At 41.3% G+C, this 16,507-nt stretch overlaps 2 protein-coding genes across 3 annotated transcripts in view; one reads left to right on the forward strand and one right to left on the reverse strand.

The window, feature by feature from the left end:
- Window positions 1-7,958, reverse strand: part of thbs4a (thrombospondin 4a) — an 8,497-nt gene extending 539 nt beyond the window's left edge. Inside the window, exons 1-22 of the mRNA XM_068703068.1 lie at window positions 7,834-7,958; window positions 6,736-6,933; window positions 6,358-6,605; window positions 6,081-6,183; window positions 5,876-5,967; window positions 4,995-5,046; window positions 4,692-4,894; window positions 4,469-4,606; window positions 4,281-4,361; window positions 4,043-4,195; window positions 3,788-3,892; window positions 3,582-3,689; window positions 3,294-3,453; window positions 2,157-2,275; window positions 2,021-2,073; window positions 1,857-1,941; window positions 1,628-1,724; window positions 1,349-1,527; window positions 1,058-1,106; window positions 731-927; window positions 294-466; window positions 61-200 (exon numbers count right to left, since the gene is read on the reverse strand). Of these exons, the coding sequence (XP_068559169.1) occupies window positions 61-200; window positions 294-466; window positions 731-927; window positions 1,058-1,106; window positions 1,349-1,527; window positions 1,628-1,724; window positions 1,857-1,941; window positions 2,021-2,073; window positions 2,157-2,275; window positions 3,294-3,453; window positions 3,582-3,689; window positions 3,788-3,892; window positions 4,043-4,195; window positions 4,281-4,361; window positions 4,469-4,606; window positions 4,692-4,894; window positions 4,995-5,046; window positions 5,876-5,967; window positions 6,081-6,183; window positions 6,358-6,605; window positions 6,736-6,933; window positions 7,834-7,915 (2,815 nt within the window). The 5' untranslated portion in view covers window positions 7,916-7,958. The remainder of the gene's footprint in view (window positions 1-60; window positions 201-293; window positions 467-730; window positions 928-1,057; window positions 1,107-1,348; window positions 1,528-1,627; window positions 1,725-1,856; window positions 1,942-2,020; window positions 2,074-2,156; window positions 2,276-3,293; window positions 3,454-3,581; window positions 3,690-3,787; window positions 3,893-4,042; window positions 4,196-4,280; window positions 4,362-4,468; window positions 4,607-4,691; window positions 4,895-4,994; window positions 5,047-5,875; window positions 5,968-6,080; window positions 6,184-6,357; window positions 6,606-6,735; window positions 6,934-7,833) is intronic.
- Window positions 7,959-9,837: 1,879 nt separating this feature from the next.
- Window positions 9,838-15,968, forward strand: mtx3 (metaxin 3). Of its 2 annotated transcripts, XM_068703937.1 has the most exons (9): window positions 9,838-9,930; window positions 11,020-11,089; window positions 11,849-11,925; window positions 12,039-12,131; window positions 12,220-12,402; window positions 12,487-12,563; window positions 13,595-13,752; window positions 14,037-14,125; window positions 14,300-15,968. In XM_068703937.1, exons 1-9 carry the CDS (start codon window positions 9,838-9,840, stop codon window positions 14,393-14,395), a joined length of 936 nt encoding a protein of 311 aa, XP_068560038.1. In that variant the 3' UTR covers window positions 14,396-15,968. The 2 variants fall into 2 exon arrangements, with proteins under 2 accessions (XP_068560038.1, XP_068560039.1); XM_068703938.1 differs by lacking the exon at window positions 14,037-14,125 and having other exon boundaries at window positions 14,300-14,390.
- Window positions 15,969-16,507: the final 539 nt, after the last annotated feature.

Here is a 16,507-nt window from a genome sequence, read left to right on the forward strand (position 1 = left end):
TTTAGGAATACTTGAAGTTTATGTAGCTGATAGGACTGCCTCTAACTTGCAGACACTCACCGTTGCAACGGTACTTCAGATTGGACCAGATTATGTTTTCCTGAGAGAAGCAGAACACACCTAGTCTCCCGCCTCTCATACTAGTATCAATTATCACTTCTGTGTCCGCCACCAGTTTCGAACCCTCAAAGAAGCGAGCCCTGGTTCACACAGGAGGTGAAACTAGTTAAGTCAGTCCACACAGTATGAGTGTGTATGTCTCCGTGTGTTGGAAGGTGTCCTGATGTATGTACCTGATGTATCCAACCTGTGGTCTATGCTGCAGGAACCAGCGGTAGGACACCTTGTCCTTCCAGCCAACGTTCCTGGGGTCCTTCCACAGGAGCCGGACCTGATCAGAGGTGTCTCCTGTGTGCCAGAGTGAGTTCCTCATATACTCACCAGGACCCGTCTTTGATTTAACTACCTAGTAGTAATAAAGAGACAGATAGCATAAGAGAGGGAAAGAAGAGATGATGAAAGTAAACACTCTTCCCCCAGCTGTAACTCAGGAGGCAGAGTGGGTCATCCACTAATCACAAGGTTGTCAGATCAATCCCCAGATCCTCCTGTCAAAGTGTTCTTGGGCAAGACATTGAACATCAAATTGCTACTGGTGGTCAGGCAAGCACCTTGAACTGTAGCTCGCTGCCACCGGCGTGTGAATGTGTATAGAAATGCAGCCATTTACCTTGAGTTGTATTCCCGGCTCAGCAACGGCTCTGAAGGGTGCAGCCTGCCAGTAGGTTTGTTCTGTCTGTTTCCACATCACCACGTAGAAGGAGGAGGAATCCTGGTAGCCGAAGATGAAACCAGCATAGTCATCATCCGTCACCGTGTTAACGTGGAATGTTCCCTCAAAGTCAACCCCACTGAACGCTTTGTAGCCTGCAGATGAGGACAGCGGAGAAGAAGGACACGATATATGTGAGGCAAAGGCTGACAAAAAAAACACCAAAGAAGATGGGAATATTCAAACAGATGAGGATGAGACAGCATGAAGGTATTCTGTGCTTACCGACTGCAAGGCCGGGGTCAGAGTTCATGGTCTGAACTATCTCCATGCCCTGTCAGGACAAATCAGAACAGCTTCACTTTATTTTATTCCTATTCCTTTTAGTTCTATTATGGGACTCATTACATATGTTGTTGAATTCTAACAACAATAATAATTGTACTACCAGTACAGTACTATACTCATTTTGTAAAGAATATGGACGGAACAGGTATGAGCTTTATACAAAAACTTGTAATGTTACTGTAACAGAGGCTGACTAGGAAAGGGGGTTGAACTTTGGCTATTGTTTACCTGATTCAGGACCACCCAGTTGGGATCAATCTGAGAGTCCCCCTCTGGATCCAGCACTACGGTCTGATAGGCTCTGAAGTCGGTCAGGGTTATTTCAGCGTTCTCTGGGCAGTGGTCAATTATGTCAATGATGTTGTCTTTGTCAAAATCTCCTTCGCATGCGTCTCCAACATTGTTATCTGAAATACAAGGATGCAGCTTAGTAGGGACCACATAGCACAGACACATACTGTACACATGCATGTACGCACCAATGAAAAAACATTAAGTGACACTAACTATCTGTGTCCTGTTGGTCTGGGTTGGCGACTAGTCTGCAGTTGTCATCATTGTCCAGTATGCCGTCGTTGTCATCGTCATCGTCGCATTCATCTCCCTATCAAGGTTATATCGCACATTTGGAGGAGGGTAAACACAGAGCCATCTATATGTCAGCATGCATGAGAGGAATTAATGAAATATGCTTAATCTAATAAATTAAGTAAAGTATGAATAAGGAGATTAAAACCATTCCATCCTTGTCAGTGTCCAGCTGAGAGGAGTTGATGATTGTGGGACAGTTGTCTTTTGTGTTCTGGTGGCCATCACCATCACTGACAAAGAGGAGGTCGGTCAAAAGAATTACACATCTGTATATACATTCATACCACTGGTCATGACAGAGGGCTCTACCTGTCTATGTTGTCGTCACAGGTATCTCCTACAAGGTCATCATCTGAGTCAGACTGCAGGTAGACAAAACAAACACGGTTGGTCAGAGTAGCAACATCAGATGAGTCTTTTTTTAGGACATTGTTTGGTTTGTTACCTGGTTAGGGTTGGCAACATCAGGACAACTGTCACAGGCATCTCCCACCCCATCGTTGTCTCTGTCTTTCTGGTCTGCATTGGGGACTCGCTGGCAGTTGTCGAGGATATTCTTATAGCCTGCAAACATCAACAACTCAGGCCTTTTTATTTCTGCGTCATGTGTAAAAACGTTGACAGGAAAATCAAAAAAGCCTGACAGAACACAGTCTGCAGACACCGTCTGTCAAATGCATGACCAGATGGCAATGTTTGTTGAAGAAGAAGGTGAAATAGTTTCCAGTGGCTTTCAATGCCTGGCGGAGGCTTACTGTGGAAAAATGCTTTTAGAGAGGAGACAGACATGACCAAGCGCTTAGCAATCCAGCCTTGGAGTTAAAGACATAACCAAATGATCAAGAGATTGGAGCTCTGCCAAAAGGAATGTACATCTACAAACAGAGTCCCAACATGCAACATGCGTAAGCATGCAAAGGTAAACATGTGAGCACACACGAAGACAAGAAGTTAAAACTGTGTTTCTAAAGGAACAAATGAGAGGTGCTTGAAAAGGTCAATCAAGTGAAGTATGTGAGACGTTTTTACACCTTCAATTCCAGTTGGAACATTTTAGCATTTAACACTGTTTTCTACTGGTGTTTTTAGTCTTCTAGGCTTGAGTTGTTTCCATGAAAGCCAATGATCTAACTGGTAGAGGATGTGAATTGGAAACAGACACAAAAATACCAGGGAGATGTTTTGAACAGATAAAGTGCTGCCAGTCCAGTGAAAGCAACAGAAATGCCCACACTTTCCACCAAACAGGATGGTAAAGGTTGTCTTCTTGTCTAGACAGTCTGGTACCGACAGGCTGTGGTTTGGATAGCCCTCACAGACATGGTAACGTTAGTTGTTTAATGTGATTGTCAGTCACTTGGTTTCACAATGTGTTCCTCCATATATTACCTCTAATTGATGCAATAAAAGTAGTTATGGCCTAGTTACTACACCTCCCACAGTAATGACCATCCAACCTTTTCATTCAATGTGACCATTAACAAAAATTGCCCCTCCAACTACACCCAGGGATGTACAGCAATCACAAAACTATGTGACAATAATAATAATTTGACTGTTATATAATAACAAACACACTTACCGTCCCCATCCATATCATCATCACATTCATCTCCCAGCCCGTCCTGATCGGTGTCCCTCTGTGAGGGATTTTCAGCTGTTATGCAGTTGTCACAGGCGTCGCCATGGAGATCCTTATCGCTGTTCCTTTGCTCCACGTTAGGTACGAGCCAGCAGTTGTCCTAGGACAGAAAAAAAGGGTTTACTGTACAGTGCAGGGGCTCAAGTGAGCGAGTAAAAATTCCTGTTCATTCAAATGTTAGAACCCATCAACATTTGTCTGCTAGTCCTGTGGAACTAAGTTACCTACATCTATGTTAATAATGCCATCACTGTCTGCATCGTCATCACAGGAGTCACCCAGCCCGTCCCTGTCTGCATCCTCTTGGCCAGAGTTTGGCACAAAGACACAGTTATCCTGGAGACAACACAGTAAAACACACACAGCATTAATGTATAATACTAGCATGAAATAAATGCAAAAAAAAAGGGTAGGGGGTGTTGAAATGAGTATACCTGCTTACAGTTGTTGTCTCTGCACTGGAGCTTATTGTCAGGATATGCGTCAATATCTGTGTCCTTTCCACACACATAGCCATTACCTGCCCAACCAACTCCACACTAACACACACGTACAAGAAGAAAAAGTAATGTTATGATGTTTTATGTAGATGATGTAATGAGGAACAGCACAATCTTTAGTGATTCACACTCATGACCCAGTGGTACGTATACAGTCGAATATGACTTCAGTAATTTCTAAATCCTTACCACACAGCTAATGCTGCCGTCTCTCTCCACGACACACTCAGCATTGGTGTCACAGGGGCTGGGTTGACCGTTTGGGCAAAGCCTGGTACCATGGCAGCCTCCCACCTGGTCACCTGTGAAGCCAGTTTTACACTCTCCGCAGCGGAAGGAGCCCTGGTTAGGAGAATACTAGGTCAAAAAACAGTCCTCCTGCTAAGAGAGTGTGACAATAACCATATTCTAGTTACAGTGGCCTCACTATAGTGTTGTAGCAGTGCGAGTTGGCAGTGCAACCTCCATTCTTTAACGGGCCCAGACACTCATCTATATCGTCACACACCTGGAAAGAACAGATAGAAGATATAATTCACATTCTGCCAACAGGCACAGATATATCCAACAGTAGGAATGTTTTTATATACAGTGTAGTAATAGTGTTTGTTGTACCTGTTTGTGGGACTTAGCATAGGACACTCCCACTCCAGTTATCTCTGGTCCACTGTATCCCAGAGGGCATTTCTCACAGCGAAAACCAGGAGCAGTGTTTACACACCGGACACCAGGGTAACATGGATTAAACTGGCACTAAAATATACAAAATAAACACGATCAAATGATAATTACTGCTAGTTTTACTGGTTGCAGATTCCAGGAAACAAATAATACATACCTCATCTACATCGTCACAGTGCACCCCGTCTCCTGTATATCCATCAGGACAGGGGGCACAGTGAAAAGCCCCAGACTCTGAACGGATGCACATGTTCTGTCTGAAACAGGTGCCAGGTGGGCACTGAGTCAGAGGCCGAGGCTGAATGACAAACTGCGGTGGACTTGGAGCTGGACCTGTGTTGGTTGGATTACCCCCGAGACCTGTGGGCACACATAGCCAGATATGAAAGCACCTTGTTGAAATGTCACTTTGTCAGTATCTAAATACTCTTAACATGATCATGATTTTTGTACTGCTTACCACAGGCAAGACACTCTGCGATAGTATTCCTCAGAAAAGTTGTCTCCTTAATCTTAAAGAAACGCAGTGAAGAAGTGTTAGTCAGGACAAACTATTTTGGGTAATAGTGTTATTACTTTACAGCTTATATCACTGGAGGCAAATCACAATCTTATGTTTCAATACCTATTGAAAATCTGAATGAGACTAAAATTTGTGTCTGCTAAGGAAAGCTCTGGCGATCTGTTTCTTTTATGGAGGATTCTCTCAATGTGCACGACAAGTCTAAGAGGTTGAACTATAGAACAAGTGCTTTATTGCCTCAGCCTCCCTGTTTGATGCCTTATCTCTTTACAAATCCTCTGCTTTAAATGAACGTCTAATATCATCCACATCTATCTGCTGCTGAGGTGAATTTTGCTTTTACTCAGCTGTCTGTTGCAGAGGTTATACATACAGTCTTGCAACAAGAGAACGCCAGCAGGTCCTCACAGTCTGGATTCTCACTTTTCATAACAAATTGCTGATTTTATTGCAAAACCAATCTTATCCAGAGGAAAAATTAATTTCCAAATGGTTATGAATCAGCCCACATTCTTCCACTTTTAAATTAGGTAACTACTCTAAACAACCAGGGACCTGTCCACATTTTCTGCTATCCAATGTTTTCCAAGAAAAGTTTCTCTTTCTTTATCCATTTAATTTAATCTCAGCATCAACCTGGTCTTAAAAAAAGGAACAGGTGGCAAACAACAAATTATTGGACTGTTTATTAGACCTCTATGATTTAGACTTTGATTTATTTTTCCAAATCATCTTGAACAATTTTTAATTGTTGTGTTTTCTCTTTCCATCAGTTACCCATGTTATACACACAAGTCTGGGATTCAGAGCTGGGATACCTGCTTGTGGAGAAGCTCCTTCATCTCAGATAGCATGCTCTTCAGCTCCTCCATGGTGGCCTGGTCATGTGCCGTCCTGCCTCCCTGAATGCCTGAAATAATTTCACCAATCAGAATTAGAGTATTAGATACACATCCCACATCTAGCCGGTTTAAGTTCTAATGATGAGGTGATGTCAGACAGTTGGTTGCAAAGTGTTCTCACTCAGCAGCGGCAGAGATTCACGCTGATCCACGCTGCAGTCCTGCAGAGTCGCCACATTGTCTATGGTGTCCTCTATCACCAGCTTCAAGTCTGTCAGTTCATCCTTGCAAAGAAAGAAACAAACTGGAATGATATACATGTGGCATGTCTAGTTATTGCACTGCGCTAAAAGTATTCATATTTACGCAGTAATATTGGGGCTTTACTAATTTTTTATGCAGCCTATATCTCTGCCATCAAATATGAAATTACTCTCAACTGTAAGCCACTTATTCACCTGTGCACTCGACTGCAGGGTCCTAAGTGCCACCTTGTTTGAACCAGGGGGGAGTGACCCAAACGCAGTGGGCAGATCATCCAAACTGTGCGCCAGTCTGCAGTCTACATAGATGTTGAGGCGAGGTGGGCCGCCCTGTAGACCTCTGGCATGTAGCATCACATGGTGATCTCGGCCATCTGCCAGGGAAGCGTGGTTGAAACTGGTTGTGACAAAACGGCCGTCAGTCTTCTGGTAACGAATGGTCACTAGAGATGGAGAGAAGCGAGAATAAAAGACAGGGAGGCAGCGAAAGGCAGCAGGAGAACACAAGTTAAAACAGATAGCTGATAATGCAGACTGTATAACGCCAGTATGTGTTTTAATAGAATAATTCACCCTTGCTCAGTTTGGCCTGCACGCTGACCTCCAGGTACTTGGTGTTGTCTTTGGGGTTGATGACACTGTAGAGAGAGGTGGGGGCCTTGCTGTGGAGCCTGAAGGAGGAGAGGAGGAACGCCTCATCTCGCCCTTTGTTCTTCAGGCTTCCTTGGAGCAAGTCTGGCAGGCAGTCTGGAGACACCAGCAGGTCATAGACTAACACAGGAGAGGATTGTTAAAAACCTGCATTGTACTGTTGTTAACAGATTGAATCATAATTGTGACAGAGAAAAGTCACAGTTTAACACAGATAGTAAGGGAAACACACAGTATAGTGGTCAGTCAATAGCGTAGGAAATATTCACATACCAACTGAAAGCACTCAATCTGGTACACTAGTGGTGCTGGGTTTCTTTTTTGTCACTATTGAGTTTTTTCAGTGTGTGTCTTGATGGCTATGGCTCACAGTGTACTGCAGATTGCTACTGCTGAGTCAGTGCACTATTGTACTTTATGTGTGACAGTATACCTGTGTGTGTGTGTGTGTGTGTGTGTGTGTGTGTGTGTAAGTAAGTGCACAACATGTGTCCTGCTGTGTTTTATAGAGAGGTAGACTGGAGCTGCAGAAAGGAGGAGCAATAAACTCTTTCCACTGGAACAAACCCACTGCCTCACGCCCACACTTTCTACACACTCACGCACAAAGACACGTACACACATATACATACACAAAAACACTTGCACACAGCCATTAGTTAAATTCAAGAATAATACAAAGTGACAGGAAATTATGTGGAAACATTTGCGTGTGGATTCCGGGCAAATCAAAGTTTTGCACATGCACTTTCTCAGATGGCAGTTAGAGTTGTTTTACCATCTAAAACTGATTTACTCATTTAGGTCAGACTGTTACAAGATCCTGGATGGCAAATTCTACTAACCACAAAAAAATTTGAAATTAGGAGAATTATCCTTGTTATTTGCAGGGTTGCTGAAGAATAGAAGTTGTAAGATCAGACAACAGATTGTTAGGAAAAGACAGTCAGTTGAAATATGCTGATACAGACACAAAAATGCTTTTTTTCCAAAGGGGCATAGATGGTGAAGAGTACTTACTGATGCCTTGAGCCGTGACAGTGAGCGCCAGCTGTTGCAGCACCAGAGACAGAGCCGCAGCTCTGGCCCACACATCCATCATTTAGTACTTCAGTATGGGACACACCTCAGCAGAAGCAGTGTTCCTGAAGAAATAATTGAGTTTCCACTTGTAGATCAGTAAGCCTATCGCAGATCAATCGCCTATTTTAACACAGAATGAAGAAAATCCAGATGTTGAAGCAAAATCTCAGCAGAGGTGAGATGGTTTTGTGGACACAGGCACAGCTTTTAAAGCAAAGGGGAGTGTCTTCGCTCTATTGCGAAAGTGGCACAGTGTAGGAACTATTTTAATAGTTTGAGGGAGTGTCCCCTTGCTATAGCTTCATCAAATGATAAATCATAATAGTCACTAGGTGTAAAAGCTGGAGCATTTATTACTACATGCACAAAAAAATAAATAAGGAATTATACATTGTACAATACAATACTTTTACTTGAGATTTTAATTTTATTTGTTTATATATGTGGGTATTTCCTTTACTTCAATTTTACCTGCTTTATATGAGCGTATTTCTCTTATCCACATCTAACTTAATTATAAATAAACTTATTTATTTTATTTTGCATGTGTTTATGTATGGGCCCAGTGCTGATTGATGTGCTCTCATTTTTGTCTGCATACATGAAAGTGCTTAAATAGATTTCTGACTATTTTTTAAATTTTGTATTAATTAAATACTTTTAGTCTAGAAAGCACTTTGTATTTACGCTTGAAAGGTGCTGCATAAATAAAATAATGTAATATACTGTATGAACTAAATGTGAGCATTTTCATGCATTTATAACCCTATTTTATTTAGAGTCATGATAATGTTTTTATTCCTTGAGTCTTTATATGAACTATCTTCTGGGGATTAGTAATATAATAGCATAAAAAGTACTCTAAATCAGCTTGTACACAGTCAGCCAACTCAAACAAATGTCTGAAATGGATTGTACCTGGGTCTTCAAGGAGGAAAACTTGATTCCAGCTGGCCAATGTTTTTAAAAACCTGTGTCATAGATGTGTATTTGATCTCCTAGCTCATCTCCAGTGAGCCAGTTAAATTGAATAACTGTATACCAGATGTTTTTCATTTATATTTAATTTTAATTTAATTGAATCTAACTTGTTCTACATGCCACTGTAAACCTTTTCTAAATTCCATCTGTTGGAGAATGTGGGAAGGGAAGGACAAAGAGGGCTGGACTCGGGACCCTGGAAACATTTCATGATAGATGTCTGGTACTCGTCTTAAAACTTTCTCTACAAACCTCAAGTACATTTCAACATCTCAGCAGCTGCTCCGAGCCAAGGAGAGACATTTACCATCCCTCAGAGCATTATCAACGTGCATCCGTTTGTGTCTGGCTGTCTGGTCTCCGACCAAACACCTGGCAGCCTTCAACAGTCCGACTGTCAGTCCATCATGCTATTGTTACTGAAAATAAGAAAATAGGCTACATTCTGAAAGGGCACAATTTCCCTATTAATATAGAGTTCATAATTGACTTTGCTTGGTAAAACAGTCTCACCACAAGGTCTATTAGTAGCTGTTCTGCAGTTTTCGATCTAATCACACAACCTTCTTCAACAGATAGTGCTGCCCAGTTGTCATGAATTTGTAGAGTTCAAATTTTGTCATAGATGTTATTACAGGTTCTCATCCATGTTGGATTATGTTGACAAATTCTTTCTCATTATGTTTACTTGTTCTGTGCCCCCTCTCATAAAGGTGCATCATGCTGAGTTCCTCATCATTACTTACCATTGTATGACCCTTTAAGTGAAGTAATCGTTTTAACAAACTGACCTTTTAACTGAGAATAAACCATTACAGTTTAATAACATAAGCCAGAGACAGATTTCTGAAAAAAAGCATATTCAAAACACATATATGTCATCTTAGCGCTTGACATCCACCACCTGTTTAATTTCTTCACTTACGATATGTCACCTAGTGACGTCACCAGCTCCCTTCTATGAATCAAAACATGGCGGCTGCCATGGAGCTGAGATGCTGGGGAGGAGACTGGGGTTTGCCTTCTGTCCACACCGAGTCTCTAATAGTGCAGGTAACGTTGTCGTCTGCTTGAATGAATAAAACATACGGTCATTCTATCGAGCCATCCTTTCGAGACGAAATGTTTCTTTTCCGGTGTTCTTTGCGTGTTCTCTGGGTATTTCTGGTTAGCTTCAATGCTAACTTGCCTCCTGCAGTTTGCCTGTTCAGCTAGCTGCTCATGCTCAGCTCGGTCTGCAGGATTGACAATAATATTGATATTGATATATATATATATCGTTTTTTTGCCCAGCTGCAACTTAACTGTGCTGACTGCATGGTCTGCTCCTGGCTGTCAGAAGTCACTCTCATTGGGAACATAAATGTGGTCCTTCAAGGTCAGCTTGTTGATCCTGAGGTTTTCATTCATATTGTTTATTTATTAATTATTACCCTCGTTAGCTAGCTATCGACGATGACCCATCTAATAAATAACCTTGTCAGAACATGAACAGTGAGGAGTTTGCTGGCTCAGTCAGTGAATCTATGCAGTTATTACTTTTGCCACAAGGTGACACTTTGACTCATTTTCTGACAGATGTCGTGTGTGTCACCCTAAAAGCATGAGACGTTGGTGAGCGATACTAATGCGTTGTGTTACTTTATTGACAGCAGTCTAATATATAACGTTATATATAAAGTGTCAGTTAGTCAGGGATAGTCCTGTTCACCACCCGGAAACAGACATTCAGGGAAATGGTTAATCGATTTAAAATAACCAATTAAATGTTTGTTATTTTATATTACAAACATTCTATGGATCTAGCTCCTCCTGTGATGTGTTTTGCTGCTTTTGTCTATTTTATTGATTGTAAACTGGACATTTTTTGGGTGTTGGACTGTTAATCAGACAAAATAAAACATTTTAAGACTTCACCTCAGACTCCATACATTTGTAATAGCCTGTTTTCTATTATTTTAAATTTTTTTAGCCCAAAAAATAATCAACAAATTATTCGATACAAAAATAATTGGTAGTGGAAACCATGGTTGATTTCGTTATACATCTAATTGAATTCATTTTGGTGAGATTTCTTTTCTTCTTGCTCATGGTTTTGCTTCTTTTTTCTTCTCTTTTTTTAAAAAGTGTGTTTTCTTTCAGGCATACGCCAAGTTTTCTGGGGCAAAAGTGACAGTTTCTCCTATTGACTGGACATGGAAAACTCTAACAGGTGGGCCGCAGCTATGAACCGGAATTACATAACAGCGTGGTCCAGACACCACATGGGAATTGCTTAATATACAGTACATATGTGGCTAACTGATAGGAATATGTTTTAAATATATACAGTACATTTTAGTTTGGAAAATATATCAATATTAGATGTATATAATAATGTAGGAACCTACACTACAACAGTGTGCATACTAAAAATCACATGATGACTAACACTATTTGACCATTACATTACATTACATTACAGTCATTTAGCAGACGCTTTTATCCAAAGCGACTTACAATAAGTGCATCAACATTGGTAATCAAAAGAACTACTAGTCACCAGAAGTCATAAGTACATTTCCTTTTCCAAACAAGCATCTAAGATCATGAAGCAGAGCATAACTCAGAGCCAAAGTACAGTGCAGAAACAAGAAAAACAGTTAGTGCTATAAGTAATACGAAAACAATAAGTGCAACAAGTTAGTATGAAAACAATAAGTGCTAAGTGGAAGGCTCAGGGAAGCACCAAGTCATGAACATTTTATGGACCCCAAAATGTGCCAGAAAAGATTGAAAAACACAGATTTAAAGCTTGGATTTAATGTTTTTATGCATCTGATTGGGTTACAAAAGGGAGTGAATTCATCTAACTTGTGGGTACACAATATATTGTTGATTACAAGATCTTAATAACTTGAATGCAGATGCAACACCAGATGCTAGCTTTGTCTTGAATTGTAATATCTTCTTCCTGTCGTTCAACTTACAGCGACAGTCCCAGAGTTGCTGTGTGGAGACTCTGCAGTTCAAGAACCTACAAATATTCTCAACTTCCTGAGAAAACAGGTAACAGTGAATTCCAATGCTGCTCACTGTCCGTCACCTGGTCATTATGTCCCAAAACTCGTGTAGGAGATTCAGTAGATCTACTGTAATACATGTGATTGTTCTTTTTTCAGAGGTTTAATGCAGACTATGAACTGACAGCCAGACAAGGAGCAGACACCATGGCGTACATCGCTCTGCTTGAAGAGAAACTACGACCAGCTCTGGTAACACCATCTCTCCTCTGCTTGATCCCTGATGAGAACTAATCTGTGAGTAATGATTTTAATTAGAGTGATGCTTTGTGTCCCACAGTTGCACACTTTCTGGGTGGATGCAGAAAACTACGCCAATCTGACGCGGCCATGGTTTGCTTCACGCTCGCCATTCCCTCTTAACTTTTTCGTCCCCAATCACTATGCCAACACCGCCCTCTCCCGCATCCTTCTAACGAAAGGAGAGGCGCCGCTACACAGAATCACTGAGGTCGAGGGAAAGGTAAACATTTACTTGTCTGATTCATCAGTCACATGTTGTGTCAACTCTTTGTAAACTGTAAATCTTTCTCCCTGTCTGCCTCAGATCTACAGTGATGCTAAAGAGTGCCTGAATCTCCTCTCATACAGACTGGGAACTGCAAACTACTTCTTTGGCAACTTGTGAGTGCTTTAATGTCCTTTGATGGACCATATATGTACATTACATTCATGTGCAAAGCTATTGCACATGAGACAGAAAATTGAAAAATCATGAAAATTTGGGATGGATGTTCTTATTTTATTGAATTTGTTGTTCAGAGTCTTTGTCTGGGTTAGTTTTAATTTAAAAAAAATATATTATTCATTAATCAAAGCTCTCTATCTACCGGGCAATCTTCGTTCCTACCCTCACCTATGGTCGTGTGGACTGGGTCATGACCGAAAGAATTAGATCGCGGGTACAAGCGGCCGAAATGGGTTTCCTCAGGAGGGTGGCTGGCATCTCCCTTAGAGATAGGGTGAGAAGTTCGGTCATCCGTGAGGGACTCGGAGTAGAGCCGCTGCTTCTTTGCGTGGAAAGGAGCCAGTTGAGGTGGTTCGGGCATCTGGTGAGGATGCCACCTGGGCGCCTCCCTAGGGAGGTGTTCCAGGCACGACCAGCTGGGAGGAGACCCCGAGGGAGGCCCAGGACCAGGTGGAGGGACTATATCTCCAAACTGGCCTGGGAGCGCCTCGGGATCCCCCAGTCAGAGCTGGCTGATGTGGCCCGGGAAAGGGAAGTTTGGGGTCCCCTGCTGGAGCTGTTGCCCCCGCGACCCGATCCCGGATAAGCGGACGAAGATGAATGAATGAATGAATGAATGAATGAATGAATATTATTGATTAAATATTTAGTTGGCCATTTGATTACAATTGATCACAATAAATGGCCAAATTTTGGTCCATGTATTTGGATTTCTCTCATAGTATTGAAGTTGTCAAGTTGATGATCGTCATATTAGAGGGAATGGGTCCTCTGAAGTGTATTTCAGAATAATTCTGAGAGAAATCAGACACAGAAAATGCTTTCTGGCTTTTATTAAGACAAACATATCAATTGTAATTCAGATTTATGGAACACTGACAATGAGTAAAACTGCATGTGATGTCTCGTATAGCGCAATGTCGCTTGTCTCTGTGTGTGCATAATTTATTTTTGTCTGTGTTGGTAGGCCGACCAGCCTGGACGCCTTTGTGTTTGGTTTTGTGGCTCCAATTTACAAAGCCAGTCTCCCCAGCAGCCCTCTGCAGAGCCACCTCAGACAGCTCGATAACCTCACAAGCTTCTGTGACAACATTCTCGCTGTCTACTTCAGCTCGGACCACCCTTGTAAGATCGCTGCACGCACTGGAAATACTCGCACTCTTGGGCTTTAGCTTGGTGAAATCCACACATACAAAGATGCAGGGGACATTTTACATGATATACATACACAAGCACACAAAACTACTAACATCATCAGCATCTCCCTTCTTCTCACATCTTTGTTTCACGGCGTGCTTGCTCTTTGTACCTGCTCTTTTTCTGGGTGGTCATCAGCCTAACGCTGTTCCTCCTCCACTGACTCTCTGCTATCTTCTCTGTGGGTGTCCCCTTACATCATTTCTCTCCAGGTCCCCCCCCACCTGTTCAGGAAACAATGGATGCCAACCTCCAGAAACTAACTCAGCTTGTAAACAAAGAGTCCAACTTAATAGAGAAGGTGCTTCTGCTTTCCTTTTATCATCTCTTTGCATGGGTGCATGGTTGCATTTGGCAGGTACAGTCTCAGCTGTACTAAAAGTATATATAGTGTTTCTTAATGAATCATTGTCATTGTATTATCTGCCTCTGGCTGCATGTGTGCTCTAACTAAACTGGACATCCTGTACTGTAGATGGATGACAACCTCCGCAGCAGCCCTCAGCACAAACCCCACAGATCAGACTCTAAACCCAGTCTGGCCAGTGAGCAGAGCTCTACTCCTGCCTGACCCCTGACCCGTCAACCCTGATCCAGGCTTAAGAATGGAGGAGAGACAGCCTGTAGATGAAAGGTGCAGTTCTGACTCAACATCCTAAACTCAAAAAAAAAATGTCATCCAGGGGAAATATGGTTTGAATGGAAAATAACCTAATAATTATTGGAAGTATGACTATATAACTATTAAAGAGGCTATTTTATAGAAACATAATGATGATTGATTTCAAAGCTGTTGGTCTGAAAGAGATGGAAAAGTGCATGTGTGAGGTTTTAGAAAAAGGTTGAGTGCATGTATGTGGTTATGGATGGAATTCTATGAAGTGGCGTTTGATGAGAAAGACACAGAAAGTTCAAAGGAAAAGTCGAAGGAAAGTAAAAGTCCAGCAGGGAAAAGAAGTGACCACCTAACCTCTTCTTCCTTTTGTTTTCTGTAAGAAATATGTATTTTCAATTTCTTTCCTGTTTTTCATCACACTTCAGTTCATGCATCATAGGACACGTGTGAAACTTCCTCACCTGCGTCATGAGGGTATTGAAATTAGTTAAATGTGCGTCGATCTCTAACATGGTGCAGAGTTGTGCTAGAGCAGCAAATGGGAGGATTTGTTTAGTTATGTTACTCCAGTTAATAAATCAGTTTTCTTTTTAGCATGATGGTGATCTCAGATCTTTCATCTCCTGTAAAAACCTTCTGTAAATTCTAATGACATTTAAATTAGTGTTATGTACAGTATGTATACAGTCATGACTAGGAAAAAACAACCACTTATTTTGTTTAGCGCTCATCTCCCCTGCTTTGTATACTTGTATAGTTGTAAATATTTTCATGATGGAAATCAATGCAATTTACTTGTGATTTCCTCTAATAGGGCTGATCATCTTCTTCACGGTCTTTGCTAGATACACTGAGGTAATTCATACACACTGCAGTAACTTATTCATGCAGAATATTTGGGACTAATGAGTGTTTGTGTGAGAGTTTACCCAAGGACTATCAGAAACCAGTGTGTCTTTCTATTATAGTTTCTTTGTTTTGCAAGATAACTGTCATTACCAATCCACTCGCAATTGTTGCCATGGTTTTTCCACAATCAATCTTACAGGTATAGCATTTATTTTGTTTAGATTTTTCAGCTGTGATGTCTTTTGCTGTGCCTATTTAACACCTTGTTAAAGTGTCTGTCCCATTTGGGAATGTCTCATTAGCTGCCTTTTTAAAAATGATTTTAAACTTCCAAACACAACAATTTATAGTTACATTCCCTTTAAAGCACCATACCCTGAAACAAAAGCATTCATTGGTGTGTGTGCGTGTGCGTGTGCGTGTGCGTGTGCGTGTGCGCGCATGCGTGCGCGTGCGTGCGTTGTCAATTACAAAATCAGGCTTGTGAGGACCATAAGGCTGCAGTGTGCCTTCATGACTGCTGGTGTCTTTGTGCAATTGTCCAAATGTTAATGGTTCATAACTTTGATACATTACCACAGATTATCTTTTGTCATTTCTGTTACTGTTACTGTCATTTTGTTTGGATGGTTGGTAACAACTGTCATCATATAATTGAAATACAAATATGATAATCCAACCACGACCACTGTCTTTTCTTATGAAGCTAAATGAATATATTATCATTTCACTAAATGTGCCCGTAAACGGTCAACTGGAGCCTAATTATATTCTATTATATTATATGAGAGCTGTTTGGGTCATATATTGTGCTTTAAAAAACGTCCATCTTCTAAGGTGAAGCAACAAGGCGAGCTATTGGGTAACTTGTTTTTCCAGTAATAGTGACAGAAGATTTTACCCTTGCCCACCATGCTTATTGTATGGTCGGTTGTTTAGATGTTGGGAAGACAGTGAGCTCTTTGTTTGGTTTTTGGCCTTAGACATGGAAAAAATGAGAGTAATTTAGCTGAAAGGAGATGATTCATACTTGACATCAGATATTGTCAAAGTCATTGGAGGTAGAGGCTCATGCTGAGGCTTCTCTTGGCTGGCTATTTAATAGGTGTGGCAAAGGGAAATAATTACAATGTTGACAATTTTGTGCTGCAAAAAATATCTTGCGTATTTCTATCTTTTTAATATCTGTGATTAAATGACACTATTGCTATCCTGTTC

This window comes from Cebidichthys violaceus, unplaced genomic scaffold (genome assembly GCF_023349555.1).
Source record: "Cebidichthys violaceus isolate CVI_PGR_0920_01 unplaced genomic scaffold, fCebVio1.0.p SCAF_9, whole genome shotgun sequence".
NCBI classification, from domain to species: Eukaryota; Metazoa; Chordata; class Actinopteri; order Perciformes; family Stichaeidae; genus Cebidichthys; species Cebidichthys violaceus.

Coding starts and splice junctions, on each gene's coding strand:
- mtx3 (XM_068703937.1), top strand. CDS start 9,838: ATGAATCAAAACATGGCGGCTGCCATGGAGCTGAGATGCTGGGGAGGA. Junction 12,403..12,486: donor TCACTGAGGTCGAGGGAAAG/GTAAACATTTAC, acceptor TGTCTGCCTCAG/ATCTACAGTGATGCTAAAGA. Junction 14,126..14,299: donor AGTCCAACTTAATAGAGAAG/GTGCTTCTGCTT, acceptor CCTGTACTGTAG/ATGGATGACAACCTCCGCAG.